The 20569-nt window shown below is 55.4% G+C and overlaps 1 protein-coding gene across 1 annotated transcript; it reads left to right on the top strand.

Annotated features, from left to right (window-relative positions):
* The first annotated feature begins 15391 nt into the window (after window positions 1-15391).
* Window positions 15392-16627, top strand: CHST1 (carbohydrate sulfotransferase 1). The gene has a single exon (XM_068989374.1). The coding sequence runs from the start codon at window positions 15392-15394 to the stop codon at window positions 16625-16627; it is 1236 nt and encodes a 411-aa protein (XP_068845475.1).
* Window positions 16628-20569: the final 3942 nt, after the last annotated feature.

Raw genomic sequence — 20569 nt, 5'->3', positions numbered from 1 at the left:
ACCCTGACTGGGAGGGTAGCTGCTCTGGCCAGCCAGAGGAGCCGTGGTGTAAGAGGCAAGCAGGAGGGGGCCCGAGGTACCAGGTGCCTGCTTCTGGAGTTCCTCTACCCCTTGAGGTGGGGCTGGCTGCCACAGGCAGAGACCTCACTTAAATGGGCAGTCCCCAGGCCCCGGCCCTCAGCAGCTGGGGACACTTAGGGGCAGCACCATGGCCCTGTTTCTCTCTCCAAGCCCTCTCACCGTCATGACTCACACATTGGATTCGCCAGGGAGGCATCAAGCCTCCAATCTATTCTCCCCCCCACCCCCCCCTCCTCCTTCCTGGATCCTCCGGGAGCTGCTGGGGCTTGGAGGGGGTGGATTTGCCCTGGGGCCTTGGCCCCCTGAGGGAGGCCCTGAAGCCTGGCACTGCAAACTTTCATTCCCCTGCTGCTGTCCTGATGTTGGCAGGTGAGGGGCTAGGCCAGGGTGGTGGGGGTTGCCCCCAACCCTGCTGAGGCTTTGAAATCCTAGTCCCACCTCCTTCCTGGCACGTACCGTTAACACACGACCTCATCGCAAAGCGGAAGCACATTTTCCCCTTAAAATTCCAAATTTCCCTCTTTGCTGAGTATTGCCATGTTTTTGGCTGGAGGGTTCCTCTTCAGCATCTGAAGTCAAGCTCCTCTTGCCGACAAGCTTCCCTCCTGCGTGGTCACCTTTGCCAGGGGCAGGTCCCCACTCGAAGGGATGTGTTCTTCTAGGGCCCTAGTTCCCGAGGAGCGGCACTGAGGGGGCTGATGCAGGGGTGTGAGTGTACCGGCCACATGTACACGCAGGAGGTGTGCATCTGTGCTCCGCTGAGTCTGCAGGGGGCCCAGATGCCATGCTCTCACTGGCCGGGGAGAGGCTTGAACCTCCTTCCGCCCACCCCCCAGCCCCGCCGAAGTTCCCCTTCCCCACATCCCTGTCTCCTTCCCTTGCCCACTGTGGGTCTCTCTTTACTTTTCCAACTCACTCTGCATTGGTGCGGGGAGAGAGCATTTGATATTCATAATCTGGTTCAGAGAAGGTCCCGAAGCCCTGAGTCACGGTATGGTTTCCATGGAAACAGACTTGTTCATCGCGGTGGTGGTGGGGGAGAAGGGAAACATATAGTAAAAATCCAGGCTCCACAAGTGTGGCTGGAGTTGGACCAGCTCCCTTCATGGGGAACAGGGAGCGACGGGGCAAGGCTCTGGGGTCCCTGTGGGAGGGGCTGCCTCTCCCCATCCACTGGGGTTACCCCTCCCACCCTGGGAGCTGCTCAGCTCCTTCTGTGGCTCTTGGCAGGTTCTGCTTCTCCCACGGGCTTTCTGACTAGGTGCTAGGGCTCATGGCCACCAGTGTATGCCTCAGTCTCCTCCTCTGCGAAATGGGAAAGTAAGAGCTCTTCACCCGCCTCATAGGGCTGTTGTGAAGGTCAAATGCGTTAATCCGAGGCACACACTGAGAACACGGCCATAGTGAGTGTTCAGTGAGCGCCATTAATTCAAGGTGTTGGAAGGGCGCTCCCCCTGGCGGTGCATTCACCTGGATCCACCCCTCTGCGTTGGGCAAGGTGGTCTTGACATCTGGCAAGGTGGTCTTGACATCTGGCGGGGCTGGCCGCCTGCTTCCTGTAAGAGCCTCCCCAGCAAGCACGGATACACCCCCAGCTGGGAACCAGCCATCCCTTTCTTCCTCCCACGGAGCACATATTTAGGTGGCTGAGGGCCCGAGCACCGTGCTTGGGAGTCCTGGCTCCTGTTCAGACCCCACCTGCCTGGGAGGCTTGCGGGAACACATCCTCCCAAGTCCAGATGGCCGGGCAGCGTCCTGCTTCGGCCCCCTGGAGCTCTGAAGACCAAGAGAGGGGACTGGAGCAGGGGCGACCTTCCCGGATCGCGGAGAGGTGGGTTCACCTGGCTGGAGAAGCATCTCCTGGTGATCCACTGAAGAAGAATCAGGAACTCTCTAGAAAGATAATGATGCTGGCCTCCTCATCCCTGCAGGTTAGAACCTCTGCCGCTCAAGTGTGCCCAGCGCGCCCTACAAGTCTGGATTGGCTCTGGGCTCCAGCCCAGCAGGCTGGGAGATGGGCGCCTGCCCACATCTGCTTACCCCAGCAACCCATGCCTCTGCAGTGTCTGGGCAGTGGCTCGAGGCCACTCGGCTCTAGTGATGGCCCAGCCAGTCTCCCTCATGGGTCCGTCTTTCAGTTGCTGCTGTCCCCTCCCTGGCCTGCAGACAACCCCTCCTCCTCTCCACGTCACTGGTCACCGTCCCCCTCCTTCCCTCCCATAAGGAGGGCGTCCACTCCGAGCTCCCTAAAAGGCAGTCCCTGCATCAGTACCAGCTCTCAGAGCTATGGCTCATCCTCCACGCCTGCTTGCTCTTCCTTCTGTTTTACAGATGGGAAAACTGAGATCCTTGGGCTTTGCCAGTCAAAGCCATCACTCGAGCTGGCCTTGGCTGCCCCAGCCCCACCCCCGCCCTGGGGATGTCCTTCCCTCTTCCCTGGCACCCAGGTGGCCCCAGAATCCCCCCGCCCCCAATGCCTCTCCATGCTGAGTTTCCTGCTTAGGTTTTTCCCCCAGGTCTCTGGACCGCTTTGCCATCCTCATTGGTGTTCACAACACCTTCCAATTTAATACCCTCTGCAAATTTCATTAACGGACTGTTTACTCCCTCTCTCAGGATCGTTAATGAAGATGTTAGTAAGATCTGACCCAACAGAGCTGGGTCTTGGCAGCCCTGCCTTCTCTCCCAGACTCTGTCCCTCAGCTCCTTCCCCCTGGGCTTGCCTCCTTTACCTGGGACCCTTGGGACCTGCCCCTTCTTGCTTTTAGCCCCATGACAAGTGCTTAGGGCCAAGTCTGTTTGAATTAATTTCGTAAGATTACTTGAGGCGCTGAATCAAATGCTTTGCTAAAAATCAAGATATATTACCCTGCTTGCATTTCCTTCATCTACCAGTCTTGTAATTCTATCAAGAAAGCTATCAAGTTTGTCAGGCATGATTTGTTCTTTATAAATCCCCACGGTACCGCGTGGGGCACAGAGTTCCCGCGTTTTCTAAATGTTTAGAGATTCTCTCTTGGTGTTTGCTCCTTGATTAGAGCTGGAAGGCCGTGGGCTGGGAATTGTCGCAAACGCTCATCTCTTCCTCTGGGACAGAGAACAGAGCACGGTCCTCCCCTTCTCTGGGTCTCTGCTGGGGAAAATGAGTCGCTTAGCACCCACTGCGTCCTTGCAGGGTGCTGAGGGCCCCAAGTTGGGCACCCCCCCGACTCCAAGATGGGTGGGTGGGCAGAGGGCCTGGCGCTCTCCCTCAGGGATTCTCTAGGCAGGTGGAGATGACGGACATGTCTGGTGCCGACACTTCAAAGGTGCCGTGGAGTGAGTACCTTGCCCAGTGCACCAGGAGCATTACCGAGACATTGAGTGTTACGTTCATGATCTTTAAGGGAGGTGGGTAATCTCTCCTCTCCCTGGGTGCCTGGGAAAGTCCTATGAGGGTAAGCCTGCCCTGGATCCGAGGTCTGGGTCTCAGCCTCTGCCGTTGCTCTTGACCTCTTAAGTGTGCCTTAACAGGGTCAGGGCAATAGCTGGGGTCCAGACCACGGGGTTTAGGGGGTCAGGGAAGGAAGGCACGTCTTTAGGGAGAAACTCAGACAGGTGAGGACTTCGCTGCGTGTGCACCTCACACACAGAACCCTGTAACCTGCATCCGGCCCCTTGGCTGCCACTTCTCAGCACACCGCTCAGCCTCAGTGAGCCTCGGCCCCTCCCCTGTGAGATGGATCCTCCATGAGCAGTTGCCATCATGTCTTTTTCGGGAGGTCCCTGTTGACGTAGGGGCAGAGGTGCTCATCTGATTGTCAGGGTACCCGTGAGCGGCTCTCCCCAACACTTCTCATCCAGGAGACAGACAACTGGCAGGCTGAACTGTCTGGCATCCTTGGGGCCAGCTGGGGGCTGGTGGTAAGTTCTGGGCTTAGGGGCCAGGGGGACCTTCTGGACCTTGAACCCAAACCCTCTGCCCCATTCCAGACCGTTCCAGGCCAGGTGGTAATCAAGACGTTGTTTGGTGTCCTCTTGGCTGCATGGCATTTGGGCATTTCTGGCCTTGCTGGCCATGAAACCACCCACTCCCCCACCTCTACTTGTCTAACCAGAGCTAGGGCCCCGGAGTGGGGGGGCAGAGTGTGTTTTGGTTAGTGCCTGTCCAGTGGGACATTGCCCTGTACCCTCTGCATGCTCGCACCATTATTTTTTCTAATCTTTGCGATGGGCTTCTCTTTGTCATTCAGCTGAGGAGGGGCGAACCACTCGGGAAGCGGTGAGATGGTACCCACGCATCTGTGGTGTGCCAGGAACCAGGCAGGTAGGGCTGCCGGCAGCCCTCGTCCCTCCAGCTGACACAGCAGGGGTCTGATCCTTGGAGATGGTCACTAGCTGTTTGCTGGGTGAACTCGCTTCTGGGTCTGCATGAACGCTGAGGTCAAGGTTGGCACTGGTGTGTGTGGGGATCCTGGTGGCCACCTTGGCCCTGCCTGTCCCCTCTAGCCTCCAGGTGCTGGTGCCATTCCATGCTCTTGGGTGTGGTCTGGGGATTTCAGCTTTGTGGTTAGGGCCAGTGCTTAGGGGTCCTCAGAGCTGAGCTTGAATCCTGGCCCCCACCAAGGACAAGCCGCACACACTTGGACAAGCTCCCTCACGTGTCTGAGCCTCATGCACCTCGTCTGTGAAAGATGGCAGCACTACCTGTGGAAAGCCCCCGCTTGAAGGGAGCGAGGCCGGTGATCATCTCTGGGTATTGAGAGGGTGACAGGCAGGAAGGCCAGGGGTCTCCAGATGGAGGAAACAGGCTGCAAGTGTCAGACATTTTTTAATCTCTCTCTTGAGTGGCAGGAGGAAACAAACTGCAAGTGTCAGACTTTTTTTCCCCTTCTCTATACAAGTTTAAAGAGGTTTCTTTTAAAATTCTGTGTTGCCATGACGACACCTGGTTCCACCTGAACTTAACTTTTCTCAAACCTTGAGCTAACCAATGCATTTTTCTTATGGAAATGTTTTTCTTAAGCTATGTTAATGAGCTATGTATTCACCCTAGACTCTTGTCTTCAACTTGGTTCTGCCTAAGACTCAGAACCAGTATGTTTTACTTGACAAACCAGTATGTTTTACTCATGCAAATGTTCTCTTAAGCTATGTTAATGAGACTACGGCTTTGCTTGGAAACCTGCCTTTCTTCAAGATTCACGTCAATCATTTTATGGCCCGGGACAACTTACCTTGTGCCAACATTATCTCAAAATGCATGTCGTGGGTGAGGGGCCTGGTGCCAGTCTGAGTTCTGAGACATTTCCTGTCTCTAATTAGCAGTCTGCTAGGAGAAGGAAATGGCAACCCACTCCAGTGTTCTTGCCTGGAGAATCCCAGGGACAGGGGAGCCTGGTGGGCTGCCGTCTTTGGGGTCGCACAGAGTCGGACATGACTGAAGCGACTTAGCAGCAGCAGCAGTAGCTATATAACATCCGGTTAAAGACTAGTGGGGCGGGAGGCACTCTTTCTGCCCTCTTCTGATGTCTGTGTCAGAATATACTTTAATAAAACTTTATTACACAAAAGCTCTGAGTGATCAAGCCTCATCACTGGCCCCGGATTGAATTCCTCTTCTTCAGAGGCCAAAAATCCCAGCGCCTTTCATGGCTCAGCAACAACCTTTCAGCATTTCCTCCATCCCATGTAATAGCCCCAAAGCTCAGGTGAGCTTCCCCGGCGCCCAGCCCTCCCCACCGTATCCCCAGGGGCTAGCTGGGCCTTACGCAGGTGGCCCGAGACTGGAGACTCCAGGATCCAGGGACAGAAGGCTCCCCTTCCCAGCCCCTCGGGCAGCAGCGGCCTTCGCTTTAGCTGCTGTTGGCTGTTTCTCATCCTTGAAGCCGGGAGGAGGGGCTAAAGCCCCCGGTATCCAGGGGGCGGTGCCTGGGTACTATTCCGATGACGACTCTGGCTGGTGGCGGGGGGGGGGGGGGGGGGGGCCGGGGGGGGGCCGGGGGGCGGCAGACAGGAAACCGGGGCCTTTCCGTCCGGTGTGGGTGCAGAGTGGCCCGCCTACCACGGGCCCGGCTGTGGTAGGATCAGCCCAAGACAGAGAATGGGCCCTTCTGACTCATCCCTCCCTCGCGAGGAGTCAGGCACACTGAGGCCATGCGGCAGGAGGTCGATCACTCTCCCTGCTGCTGGGGAAAGCTTCCCTCAGGTCGGTCGGGACCCGCTGACCGGCAGGACTGTAGGTAGTCTCTGCAGTCTGAACAACAAGGGTCTCCAACCTACACAGGCGGTGAGAGCTTCATGGCGGAGGCTGTGGCGCTACTGTAATTTCTTTGAACATTCCAGGCCACTATTGCCTGTTTGTAGGTTTGAGTTATTCAGTCGCTCGGTAGTGTCTCTTTGCGACCCCAGAGACTGTAGCGTGCCAGGCTTCCCTGTCCTTCACTGTCTCCCAGAGCTTGCTCAAACTCATGTCCATTGAGTCGATGATGCCATCCAACCATCTCATCCTCTGCCGTCCCCTTTTCCTCTTGCCCTCAATCTTTCCCAGCATCAGGGTCTTTTCCAATGAGTTGGCTCTTTGCAGCAGGTGGCCAAATATTGGAGCTTCAGCTTCAGCATCAGTACTTCTAATGAATATTCAGGGATGATTTCCTTTAGAATAGACTGGTTGGATCTCCTCGCAGTTAAGAGACTCTTAAGAGTCTTCTCCAACACCACAGTTCGAAAGCAGAGTAGTCCCTCAAAATCATGCCCAGGGTTGTTGGTGAATCCCACTCTGTGCCCAGCCCTGTGCTAAGCTTCATCAGCTTTCTGTCTCACAATCCAAATATTCTAAAGATTCTGTGATCATCTTTCCCATTTCATAGATAAGGACAGTTGAGGCCTATGGAGGTTAAGTGCTCTGCTCAGGGTAAAGCATCAGCAGTAGGAGTCAACCCAACCCTGCCTGGTCCCACAGCCAGGATGTCCAACCTCCATCCAGCCTGCCTCCTCGCACGCCTGTGGGTAACGTCTCAAGGAGACTTGGAACACCATGCATGTCCCAGGGTCAAAACATGTGGATGTTGGAATGACCTGCTCTGGAGACATCGAGGCTCATGAGAGACAGCCAAGCCTCTCTGCTGATGGTGAAAAGTTAGTGGATGGTCATCTCTGGATGCTTGTCTTTGGAACCATGATTGTGAGAACTTGCCCCCACTGGAGGTGCCTGAAGGATGTGTGTACTGGTTCCGTGGGGTCTGTGGATAAGCCATGAGGCCCAGGGACTCAAGAGATTGTGTGCAAAACACATGTTTGGATTGGTGTGGATCTGGAGATAAGGACCATAGACCCCACAGGGTTTCAGATTGAGGGGGCGTGACCCCAAAGAGAAAGAAGCACTGGGGCTTCCAGTCACCCCTGGGCTGACCCAGACCTCAGAGGCTGAGTCTGGACACCATCAGATCACCTCCTCCCAAGGCTGCACTGGCTGAACTACATGTGGGCATCCTGCTTACCTTGAAGGTTGTTTCAGGACACAGTCCTGCTAAACTTGTCCTTGGACTTACTAGGTATGGGGTCTTAAGGACAGTGATACCTGCTCAGGGCTCTCGAGGAGAGCCTTCTGGATAAATCTTGTGTTGGATTCAGTAACAGGAATAGTTGGGTATCTCTTGAGCAGGTGCTATAATCTTCACCTCATAGATCCCATGAAACACGTAAATGAAGTATTTCCCTTTTCTCATTGGCTGCCAGGTAACTCTGACCTGTCTGTGTAACCTCATGGGCTGTTGTGCACTGACCTGGCTCCTCGTTCTTTTGGAAATTCATACCCCTGTTTTCCCCTTGCCTCATTTTCATCACATTATTTTCCTTAGGAAGAAAAAACTGCTGTTTTATGTTTTAACTAAACAAACATGAAACCCTGTGAGGCCTATGGTCCTCTCTCCAGATCCACACCAATCCAAACGTGTTTTGCACACAATCTCTTGAGTCCCTGGGCCTCATGGCTTATTCACAGACCCCACGGAACCAGTACACACATCCTTCAGGCACCTCCAATGGGGGTAAGTTCTCACAATCATGGTTCCAAAGACAAGCATCCAGAGATGACCATTCACTAACCTTTCACCATCAGCAGAGAGGCTTGGCTGCCTCTCATGAGCCCTGATGTCTCCAGAGCAGATCATCACTGGCTACTGCAGACACAGGGATTAAGCATTTCCTTTCTGCAGGCTCCATCCCAGAGGCCTGTTTGCCAACTCTGTGCCCCCGTCCATCTCTTCCCCCATCCAGCCCCCTCTGCTTCTTACTCCAGTTTCAGGGACCCCAGAGCCTCGGGGCTCCTCCATACTGACTCCTGATTCTGATGAGCTCTATCATCTGATACAGTGATCAGGTTTTTTCCCTCTGCTTCTCCTGTCTTCCCGGACTTCACAAAAGCAGGGGAAAAGGGAACAAGGAGAAAACCGGGAGGGGATTCATTTCCCCAACTGGGCCTTAGCGGCTCTTCCCAAAGCCTCAGGTCCCGCTTTGGAGGTCTCCCCCTTTTTCAGCTCCTGTCTTGTCTCAGCAGCCCCAGGTGACTTCTGTCCCCTGCCTGAGCAGACTGAGCCCAGTTTTTCTGGCCAAAAGATGGCGAGTGCAACCCCGGTGCCTTGGATATGCCGGTGGAGATTGCCAGCCAGCAGTGCCCTGGGGGCACAGTGAGACGTCAGTGCTGGGCTTCAGTGCCACACCCTGTCATCAGTTGTCCCTCCAGTTCTTGCATGAGGTGGCTTCTCTCTGTTTCCCAAAGTTAATAAACTGGATCGATATGCTCAGTATAAACTGTGCCTTCCTCCCAACAGCCTCCTAGCTCCTCCCACCTGGCAGCTACAGTTAACTGGTTCGGTGCAAGTTCTTGTGGTTGTTTATGCATAGATTCAACTAAATGTGTGTGTGTGTATAGATATACTCACATACATTCCCTTAAAAAAATGAGAAATGGTGGCACACTATTGCCCATGTCTTTTCTGGCCCTAGACTTAATTTTTTTTTTTTTTTTTTTTACTTAATAATGTATCTTGGATGATGGTTCCACCTTGGTACTTAAACATCTGTGGAGCCTTCTCTAACAGAATTGGTTAAAAAGAAAATGCTCGGGTGGGGGAGAATGTTAATAATGAAAGGGTTAAGTCTCTAGGGAAGAGAAGGGATGCTCATGGGTGGGTGTTAGGAGGTTTGAGAGCCTTCTGATCGTGTGTGTAAAACTGTGGGCCCGAATGGATCTTCAGGGAAGAGGGATTGTGTCTCTCCAAGGGGGTCTGTGACCCAGAAAAGACAAAGAACCACAGCATTGGGTTGTGCGGATTAAGCAGAGCAGGGGGCAGAGGTTAACTCGTCAGAGGGCAGCGTCCCTTGGTTCTTGGGCCTCACCGGGGCAGCCACGGATCGGGCTGAGACAGGGGCAGAGCTGCCAGCCCTGGTAGCCTCTTGGAAGGTGACTGGAGCCTTCCCGCTAACGAAGGAGGGTTCCCGCATCGTTCAAGGAGGGTGGTCCTGACCCTGAGGATGAAGTACAAGGGCTTCCGGGATCGGACAATTCCGATGGCCAGACCTGGGACGCCCTTAAGGGTCACTGGGTTTAGGGAAAAACCGAGGCACAAAGAGGCCAGGGGGTGAGTCCAAGGTCACTAGCCAGGCGAATGCAGAGCCTGTGAGTTGCTCCAGCCTATGACATTCGGTGTTCCTTCCCTGCTGGAGCGGAAGGAGACCAGGGAGCCGAGGCCCTCCAGATGCTGTGAGGCTGCCTGTTGCCGCTTGCCTCATGGTGTGTGGGTGAGGGAAGAGGGGAGCACAGAGCAGAGCCCGCAGCCCGGGTGGGCGTGGCATCCCCCCACCTCGCTGCTCCTGCAACATCGCCTCCCCGCCGCCTGCCTGCCTGCGTCCTCACATTAGACTGCAGCCAACCAGGCAGGAATTCTGAACCCAGCCGAGACGCCGCGTTAAGGAGCTGCACTGCAGGATGTGGCCACTAGAGGGCAGCAGGGAAGCCACTGCGGCGGTGAGTGTGCAGGAAGGCAGGGGCTCCGGGCAGACGCTTGCCTGGCAGAGGTCTGGGCACAGCGGTCAGGGAGCGTGTCTGCCTCAGGGTCACAGTCAGTGCTGATGGGTTATGAGAGACCTCCTTGAGACAGAGAGCACACGAGGCATCAATGACGATAAAGGTAACTGAACACTTATTGAGCACTTCCTCCTCGCTAGACACTGGACGAAGTAATCAATCCTAAAAAAAAAGGCTTGTTAAAATTATCCCCATTTCTTAGGTGAGAAAACCAGAGGCCCAGGGAGACTGGGGGAATCTGGTCATCCACAGGGCTAGTGCCAGAGCCAACGTCCCAAGTGCAAGGCTGTACCATATTATACGCCTGTTCAGATGACTACTGCTACATTATACTTAATTTACGGGTGGGGAAACTGAGGCTCAGAGAAAACGAGTGAGTCGCCCGGGGCCGCGTCCTGCTGAGTGACAGGTCCAGGTAGGTGTGGTTTCATGGCTTGAGCTCTTAGCTCTGAATTCTAGTTCTCCCAGGTGGAGGTGTTTCCCACCCCTATCCTGTACCCTAATTTGAAGGTAGCTGGTTCCAAAGTCTGAACTTTCCTTTGAGAGTGGGTGGCTCCCAAGAGAAGTTAGATTCTGGATGCCCACATCTAAGGCTTGCCTGGATTTTGACTCACTAGAGGTGGAGGGATGCCAGGCCAGAGGCTTCAAGAAGCCCCAGAGAGGGGCTCTGGGGCCCACGGTCCGGCTTAGAGGATGTGGGTATTGAAGGTATCCCTTGCAGTGGCCAGAGCTCCCCTGGGAACAATGGGGCCCGGCCTCAGGGCCTCTGGTTTCCAGGGCAGTTGCTTCCAGCATACCAAGGACACTTGGCGGGCCCTGGGCCTGGTTCTGCCAGGCTGGCAGGCCAACAGGGGCATTTCTAGGAGGGCCTGACTTCCTCCATCTTCCCGTTCCCATGCCCTGGCTTTGCCCTCCTTGGGGGTGGGGGGTTGGAGGGGTGACAACGGGTGGCCTGCCTTCAACATCTTCCCCTCCCGGGTGTCCAGATTGCACCTTGTAAATCTGAGTCCTGCTTTTTAAGGGATTTATAGCATCGCAATGATGCTTGAATTCCTTCCGATTTATTGGCAAAGACAGCAGCTTCCAATCCTGGCCTTAGTTTTTGGAGGGGGGGGTGGTGGTTCAAGGAAGTGAGGGGAAGAAACTTCAAATGGTTTCCTCCTTGAAAGATGCTCATCTCTAAAGAAAACCTTGTGTGAATTGTTTTTGGAACGGGAATCTTAAGAGTTAAGGGAAGTCTCTTTAAAGCTTCCATTTCCTGTCTTGGTGAGGACCAAAGGGTGCTGAATGTAGCTGAAGAGGGAGTAGGTCAGGGAGGAGGATTTTGAGCATACTGCCTGGCTGGAATCCTGGCTCTATGCTTGGAGAAGTTATCTGTGTAGAACCTCAGTTTTCTTATCTGTAAAATGGAACCATGACCCCACAGGGTTACTGTGAGTGCTAGATGAGCTGATGCCTGGAAAGGGAGCCTGTGACTGGGAGAAACATCATGAGTCCCCAGAAGTACTTGCTTTCCTTCATGTTATTTTACCCATCGTGCTCAGAATAGTACCTGGCTCATGCTAGATAATAACATGCTTGTGAATAAATACAAAGGAAATATGGCCGAATGAAACAGCACTGCCGCTAAAGTATGGACTCCCGAATAATTTAAAAATATTACGCTGCACGAATATCGGTGACTTTCCCTACCTGTTCTCTAAAGACGTTCACGTTTGTCTTGGGGCACTTGGGCAGGGCTGGCCTGCACTCTGCATGGGTCACATATAAAGCTGAGACGCTGTTCTCTGTGCGTCCTCCGAGCAACCCTGCTGATGGAGACAGCGTCTTCTGCTCTCGTGGGGTGAGGCAGTGTGGGATGGGGGTGCGTTCCTCAGCTCACACTGGAGGTTCCCCAGAACCTGACTGCGCCTTTCCCCTGTTTACTGCCATCTGGTGACAAGGTACTGCTTCCTCTAAGCACCAAGCAGGGTTTTGCACCTAAAACAGGCCTCCCCGAGCCGCCGCCAGCCCCCTGCCCGTCCCTAAGCTTCAGCATGCTCCTTCTGCACCAAACTGATGGTAGAAGAGCCAGAGCGCCGGCCCAAGAGTCTGATCCAGAGGGACTCGCGTCTCTCCTACTTCTTACTTGCTTACCACGCCCATTGGCGTAGTCTCTGAGCCTTAGTTTCATCATCTGAACAATGGGAGTGAGGACCCTGACCTTCCAGCAGGGGCTCTCAGGAAAACAGACTCTCTCCCTGGTGTGGGGAGCTGGGTGAGTGAGTTGAACCCGACAGCACTCATTTGGGAAATGAGGACCCACTCGTCCCGCCCCCAAGGGGAACTGTGCCCAATAGTGAACGTGGGAAGAATACGCAGAAGGCACAGGCGTTCACCCAACCTCCACGAGCCCAGTAGTTCAACCAGACCAGACAGCAAAGGGAAGAGCATGCTCTAAGTCTCAGAAGTCATCTGAGCATCGCCTTCTAACATCTGGTGCCTCTCGCGCTGATTCACAAATGAGCAGGGGACATTAATTACATGCATGTCTGAAGGCCCAACATGGGTAACCTGGAGGAGCAGTAAGTCAGGTCTTCTTGGAGGGAGGGAGCATGGGCTCTGGGGAACCTGCCGGATCTGTGCCTCAGCTCTCTTGCCTGTGAAATGGAACCGATACTGGCTTCCACGTAAAGTTCTTGCGGAGCACTGATGAGCCAAGGTAGGTAAACCGCTTAGTGCTTAGGAAATACTCATTGGATACTAACCAAAACAATGCTGTGACCTTGGTGCTTTGACTTAGGGTTTGCAAAGAGCGTGAAGGTCAGGGATGCTCCCTGGTCCACTTGTGCTTTGAGTTTCAGGTAGTCATTCTCCTCTCTCTGTGTGGGTGGAAGAGGAACCTCGCTTCCTTTCTGTCCCTTCCTCCCGGGCTTCAGGGGGTGGGCTGCCTGCACTGAGCTGCCGTTTCTACCTGGAGATCTGGGGTGAGGCTCCTTGCTCTTCCCGACTTCCGCTAACCCCCATTGGGGAAAATCACTGAACAAGGTGAATCGCAAAGGGTCAGGATGCTGCGGATTTTAAGTGCAGAACCCATCTGGACTGTGCTCCAGCCGGCCCCGTTTTCTGGGATAACTTTGACCCTGACGGTACCGTTGTTGGGCACTAGGTACTGGGTCTGGTTGGGTCAGTCCGATCACCAGAGCTGAACTGAGCTGGCCAGCTTGGGGGTGTTTATGTCCAGTGGATTTCTGTGCATCTCTCTTGGGTGGTAGCTGGGACGGGTGCCTCTCTGGGGTGGTTCCCTACATGGGGCACTGACTCTCAGCTGGGCATGCAGGCTTGCCAGCCTCCTGCCCACTGGAGCATCACTCTCTCATAGGGTATGGGTAGCGGGTGGGAGAGGTGGGTGAAGGGGGTGGGATGCTGCCTGGGACTCAGAGGGCTGGACTCAGGGACTCAGAGATGGCACTGGGTTACCTGGGGCCCTGAGTCTCAGTGGGTAGATCTGGGAGAGCAGACAGGGCTGGTGTTGCCCAGCCCTAGGGAGCTGTCCGTGGGGCATACGAAACAGGGGAGAAGAGGTGGGAGGGGGCGCTGGGAGCCCCTTCAGCACCACTGCTCTCCCTGTCTCCTTGCAGTCTGCTGGCCACAGGACTGCTGCACGGGCTGTGACTGCTGGCGAGGCCTGGAGATCCGGCAGCTGCGGACTGCCCAGCGCCAAACAGCCCCCCTTTGGTGAGTTGGTGGAGCGCTCCCCTACCTTTGCCTTCCCCAGGGCGGGTCACTGAGCTGGCCTCTCTTGGCTGGGGGAGGTGCGGGGGGCAACTTTCAGATGCTCAGGTTGGCCCCTACCCCGGGACCCCAGCACACCCCCACTTTCCCTGCCCTCCCATTCCCCACACTTCCTCCGTTCCTTGAGATGCCCCTTCTCTTCCACCCTTCTCCTTCTCTCTCCCCGGCCTGGGTTCTCTAGGGCCACTGTGGAATCACTGGGGTCCCTGAGCTCACCCTGTGGGCTGAAGGGGGTGAGGGCCTAAGGGTGGAGGCCCTTGAGGACTGGATGGGGGAGGGGTGCTGGAGGAACCAGTTCATCCAGCTAAACCAGTTCACTCACGTGCCCCATGACCAGGACCCCTTCCTCAGTAGATGTGTGCATAGCCAGTTGTGTCTGACTCTGCAACCCCACAGACTGTGTAGCCCACCAGGCTCCTCTGTCCATGGGATTCTACAGGCAAGAATACTGGAGTGGGTTGCCATTTCCTTCTCCAGGGGATCTTCCCGACCCAGGGATTGAACCTGTGTCTCTTGAGTCTCCTGCATTGGCAGGCGGATTCTCTACCACTAGCGCCACCTGGGGGCCACGCTCTTCCTCAGTGGCCAGGAGCAAATCCTGGAGGCCACTGAGGCCTGGAAGGGGTTTCTCAGCAGCCCCTGGACCCTGTCTGCTCTGGGCCAGCTGCCTCTGAGGGAGTCCATGAGCCCTGAGAGTCCTCCACTGGAATAAGCTGCATCTGTAAATTGGATGGGGGAGCAGGAAGCGCTTGATGTTGTTGTCCCCCTTCCCCAGCCCGGTGGCCAGAGGTTGCTGGCAGCCCACCCACTCAAGGCGTGCAAGGGTTCTTTTTGCACGGGGCCTTGGGTCAGGGGGCAGCATGTGACATGGGCCCTTCTTCCTCCTGGGGGTGGGCAGAAGACAGAGGAAAGAGGACCACACGGGGAAGTGGGTGCCACTTCATGGGAGTGGAAGAAGATGCAGGTGGCCCAGGAGATGCCAGCAGGGGTTGCAGAGATGCAGGTGGCCCAGGAGATGCCAGCAGGGGTGGGTAGGCAGAGAAACAGGAATGGCTGAGGTGGGTGGGAGCTGGTCATTCCCCAGGTATGGGAGTTGAGGGAGTTAGGGTCTTGCCCGGTCAGGCCCCACTAAGCTACTCAGTTCTGATGGGAGGCCCCACAGTATTCTGTAGGTTAGGCCCTGGGGTATAGGAATGGGTTTGTTCAGTCCCTAAGAGCCCCCGGGAGTCCCCAGAGAATGGTAAAGTCTAGCGTAGAAGCCCTTTCAGTGCTCAGGTGTATGTGGGAGCACTGAACCGTAGAGCTGGGGCCCCTCCCCTGAGGGCTGGAGACCCAGCTCCTCTCAGGGAGCAAGCTGGTGCCCGCCTCTGGCCGTCAGGGGCACCCAAGTCTGGCTGCTCCCTGACGGCTGCCCGCCTTGACCCCCAGACCTCACATGCTGGAGAAGCAGCCCCATGAAGGTGCCCAGCCATGCAATGTTCCTGGAAGGCCGTCCTCCTCCTTGCCCTGGCCTCCATCGCCATTCAATACACGGCCATCCGCACCTTCACGGCCAAGTCCTTCCACACCTGCCCGGGCCTGGCGGAGGCCGGGCTGGCCGAGCGGCTGTGCGAGGAGGGCCCCACGTTCGCCTATAACCTCTCGCGCAAGACCCACATCCTTATCCTGGCCACCACGCGCAGCGGCTCCTCCTTCGTGGGCCAGCTCTTCAACCAGCACCTGGACGTCTTCTACCTGTTTGAGCCCCTCTACCACGTGCAGAACACACTCATCCCCCGCTTCACCCAGGGCAAGAGCCCAGCCGATCGGCGGGTCATGCTGGGCGCCAGCCGGGACCTCCTGAGGAGCCTCTACGACTGCGACCTCTACTTCCTGGAGAACTACATCAAGCCGCCGCCCGTCAACCACACCACCGACAGGATCTTCCGCCGCGGGGCCAGCCGCGTGCTGTGCTCCCGGCCGGTGTGCGACGCCCCGGGCTCGGGGGACCTGGTGCTGGAGGAGGGGGACTGTGTGCGCAGGTGCGGCCTGCTGAACCTGACGGTGGCCGCCGAGGCCTGCCGCGAGCGCAGCCACGTGGCCATCAAGACGGTGCGCGTGCCCGAGGTCAACGACCTGCGGGCCCTGGTGGAAGACCCTCGCCTAAACCTCAAGGTCATCCAGCTGGTCCGGGACCCCCGGGGCATCCTGGCCTCCCGCAGCGAGACCTTCCGCGACACGTACCGCCTCTGGCGGCTCTGGTACGGCACCGGGCGGAAGCCCTACAACCTGGACGTGACGCAGCTGACCACCGTGTGCGAGGACTTCTCCAACTCCGTGTCCACCGGCCTCATGCGCCCCCCGTGGCTCAAGGGCAAGTACATGCTGGTGCGCTACGAGGACCTGGCCAGGAACCCCATGAAGAAGACTGAGGAGATCTACGGGTTCCTGGGCATCCCCTTGGACAGCCACGTGGCACGCTGGATCCAGAACAACACGCGGGGAGACCCCACCCTGGGCAAGCACAAGTACGGCACGGTGCGAAACTCGGCGGCCACGGCCGAGAAGTGGCGCTTCCGCCTCTCCTACGACATCGTGGCCTTCGCCCAGAACGCCTGCCAGCGGGTGCTGGCGCAGCTGGGCTACAAGATGGCCAGCTCGGAGGAGGAGCTCAAGAACCCCTCCATCAGCCTGGTGGAGGAGCGGGACTTCCGCCCTTTCTCGTGACCGGGGCTCCGCGGGTGGGGGCAGGGGGCACACGATGTCGGTTTTGATAACATGGACCGTTTTTAACTGTTGCCTTATTTCCCCCTTCCCTCTCCCACCCCGTCTTTGGTGTCCTACCTGCCCCGTCCGCCCCCCCTCCCCACTTCCACCTGCCTCTCTTTGTCTCTGAAATTTGCACTATGTCTTGGACAGGAATCCTTGGGGCAGAGGGGGTGGTGAAGTGGGGTCCAGCCCCCACCCCACACCGTTCAGACACTCGGGTGTGTGTCTCTGGTGGATGGTGACAATGTTTACAAGCACCACACTTACACATTCACATACGCACGTACACACACACACACACACACACACACACGGGCGCTTGAGAGGAGAGACACCCCAAACCACACAACTTCTGAGGTTTTTTGAATGGACGAGTGGTCAGGGTATGGTAGTTTTTGCACTGTCTTCCTTCAACAAGGTAAGAGGTTAAAAACAAAAAGGCCACCTGTCTCTAATTTATGAATGGTGTTTATCCCTCCCTATCCTGCTTCTGCCTCCCAATATCCGCTGCCCCCCACTCCTTGGAGCAGAGAAAACTGCCCCTTCCTGCCCATCCTTGCCTGTCGGTGAGCAGGTTTTTACTGTGAGGTGAATGTGGACCTTGTTTATTTCTTCCAGTCTGTGGCAACGTTGTCTGTCTGTCTGTCTGAGTTTTGTGGCTGCCCCTGGACCAGTGATGGCTGATAAATATTATGGTTTTCTGATTGATCTTGGGGTCCATCTGTGATATTTCTTTGTGCCAAAAAAAGAAAAAGAAAAGAGTGGTTCAGTTTGCTAAATGAACATTGAAATGCTTTATCTGTGTTTTCTGTGAATAAAAGAGTGCAATGATGTCTGAGTGTGATTATGGGACATGCTGAAGGGGTGAAGGCAGAACTTGGTGGGGTCCAGGTGTTTCTGGCTTTGGGGAGGAGAGACATGGAGATGGAGGAGGGGATTCAATGACCAGTTGCTGGTTTTCAGAATTCGTATCACCCTCAACACCCTCAACCGTGAGCTCACAGTTTCATTTCCCTTCGGTTAGTTGAGACCAGTCACCTGATAGCCAGGGGGTGATGCTCAAGTGGTGTGGCTTGCTGGATCAGTGTCTGGAGATCCTGATGTCCTGGTGACTCTTTCCTGTGCCAGATATTACTCCTTTTATTGCTGGGTCTGGGGCCGGGATAGCCGGGGAGGGAAAAATATTCCAGAGTGGCTTGACTCAGGGCAGTGGCCTCCATCAGTGGTTCGGATGCATTCGGTATTTTAACAGCTAGTGCAGGTGTCCCGTTGGCTACAGCGGGAGTACCAGTCCTGCTTACTTTCCTTCCGATCTTTGGCAATCTAGCAGCTGCCTCCGCGTGGCTTCCCCAGCTCTTACTCCAAGAAAACAGCCGGTCTCTGGGGTGGAGTTCACAGCTTTGTTGGCCTGGGAGAGAGAGAACTCCTGGGATTAGGCAGCTTCAGAGGTGCAGAGGATGAGATGGCTGGATGGCATCACCGACTCGATGGACATGGGTTTGGGTGGACTCCGGGAGTTGGTGATGGACAGGGAGGCCTGGCATGCTGAGGTTCATGGGGTCGCAAGGAGTCGGACACGACTGAGTGACTGAACTGAACTGAGAGGTCCTGGGCTTCTCAAGCTTGGCAGAGCCGTCACCCAGGGCAGTACAGCCTTCAAGGGATTTATTTGTGATAAACAGGCCTGCATGACAGAGAATCAGAAGCCAGAGTGCTGGCCTGTTTCTAGGGTCTAAAGACCCGATCTTAGAGCGCTCTTGGAGGCCCTGCGTGCCCTGGTTCCTGCCCACCTCCAGCTTCACCCGAGCTGTGTTCCCCTTCACAGGGAAAGTCTTTCGGCTTTCTTTCAGTTCCTTGAACACACTGAGGTTACTGCTCCCAATTTGTTCCCTTCTCCCTGTAACCACACCCTTGGTTGGTGCCTCTTCCCCCCGTTTGGGCTTAGCCACATGCCTTGTCTTTGTCAGTGGCTTACAGCAGCATGAGAAGTGCCTGAGCTTTGGAACTTGTTTCTTTTTGCTGCTTTTTAGATGCCTTTAACTGCCTTGTGAAGGAAACCCAGGGCAGCTTGCTAGAGAATGACAGACCATGCAGTGGAGAACCAAACAGCCCCAGCCAATGGCCAGCCGGTTCCTCACTGACTTGGCCACTGATACAGGTGCACGAGTGAGCCCCAGCCCAAGTCAGCGACGCAACCTGACATAGACTGCGGGAAGTGCCTTGCTGAATCCAGCCAAATTTCTGACCTACAAAATTGGGTTAAGAAAAGTTGTTTTAAGCCACTAAGCTTTGGAGTGACTTGTTATGCAGCCAAAGCTAACCAATACATACGGCACTCTGGCTGATTGCAGCATATTTGCTTAGCTCTTTCCTCATCGCTGGGTTACTCCTATTGCCCTCTTAACCTAGTTAATATCTGCTCATCCTCTGGATCGCAGCGTCATTATCAGCACTTCTCTGGTTTTATCAGATTGGTTCAGTTATCCTAATCATAGTCCCCTGTATAAGTGATTATATTAGATATCCTGAGTATAGGCCCTTATGGCATCATACACATCTCTTTTACAGTGTTTATCACAATTGTAATCATACTTTTAATTTTAGGACTTGCACACGATAGCCTCCAGTAAACACTGGTTGCATGAATAAAAGAAGGGATAAAACAGGTGCTTCCCACTGGATGAAAGAATTTGCTTGTACTGCTCCTTCCCCGGGGGGTGGGGAGGGGTGGGGTGGGGGACGCCCTTAGGAATCTGAATGAGGCTGGAGACTGGTCAGCTAATGCCCTCCCAGCCTGTTTCTCGCAGGGGATGGCGGGGGGGGGGGGGTGGGGTGGGGGGGGGTGGGGGGGGTGGGGGGGGGGTCGTGCGGAGGGGGTGTTCAGCTGAGTTTTGTTCTAAGAGTCAACAATCCTTTTTTTTTTCACTCCACACACCTACACTGGCTTCCTGGTTTTTTGTCTTTGCCATTTGTTACATTTCCAAGGTTAACGCTTGTAGGGAGAAGAGCAGCGAAAAAACACATGTAGGGAATGTTTGCAGTTTACCGAGCACCCTTCTGCCTCCCATCAGTCACACGTCTCCAGCGGCTGTTTCCTGCTCACACAGAGGCACCTTCTTCCAGCCAGGAAATGGTGGTCAGAGCGCCACGTAGGCAGGGCTGACCCGGCCCCACCTCGGCTGTGTGTAGCGCCTCGATGCCTTAGATCCTCAGGAGTAACTTCCTGGTCTTGTCCCCGTCCTAAGGGCCCCTCTCATGCCGCTGCCTGGAGGGCTGTGTCCTGCCGATTCTTTTCATCACAGGCTTCCTGTGTTTGTGTGTTCTCACCTGCTCGCTCTTGTTTCTTCGTATCAGCAGACACTCCAGCCTCCCAGCCCCACTTCCCTGCGACTCAGGGGAGCTCACTGAGCGCCACTTCCCATTATTCCACAGGGTATTATCCAGAACAAACCTGCCATTCCTGATTCATCCCCTTCCTGGGGAAGGATTTCTCCCTGCTGGAATGCCTTTACTCACTGGGAAGGAAAAGATGTACGTGAAGCCCCTTTCCAGACCCATGGAGAACACACAGGCTTCTGTCTCCCGAGTGCTGAAAACCAGGTTGGAATCAAGTCCTTAGAGGCAAGTAGTCGAGGTTTGAGCGCACCAGGGGTATAGCTGCAGCCATGGGCTGGGTGGTCACAAGGTGAGCTCTGTGTGTGTGTGTGTGTGTGTGTGTGTGTGTGTGCACGCGCGCGTGTGTGCATGTGTGTGTGCAGCTGGGAGACTAATGCCCAAACTGAGGATCGACCGGCCTGGGGGCCTGCAGCCTGCCTGCCCAGGGCATACATGGGACAATTACCCAGGCTTCAAAGAGCCCTTAAAGCTTCACCCAAACCTCCCATCTCCCTACCTTGCCTC

This window comes from Capricornis sumatraensis, chromosome 16, assembly GCF_032405125.1.
Source record: "Capricornis sumatraensis isolate serow.1 chromosome 16, serow.2, whole genome shotgun sequence".
Taxonomy (NCBI): Eukaryota; Metazoa; Chordata; class Mammalia; order Artiodactyla; family Bovidae; genus Capricornis; species Capricornis sumatraensis.
Note: the sequence above shows the minus strand (reverse complement) of the source record. Positions and strands in the feature narration are given on the sequence as shown.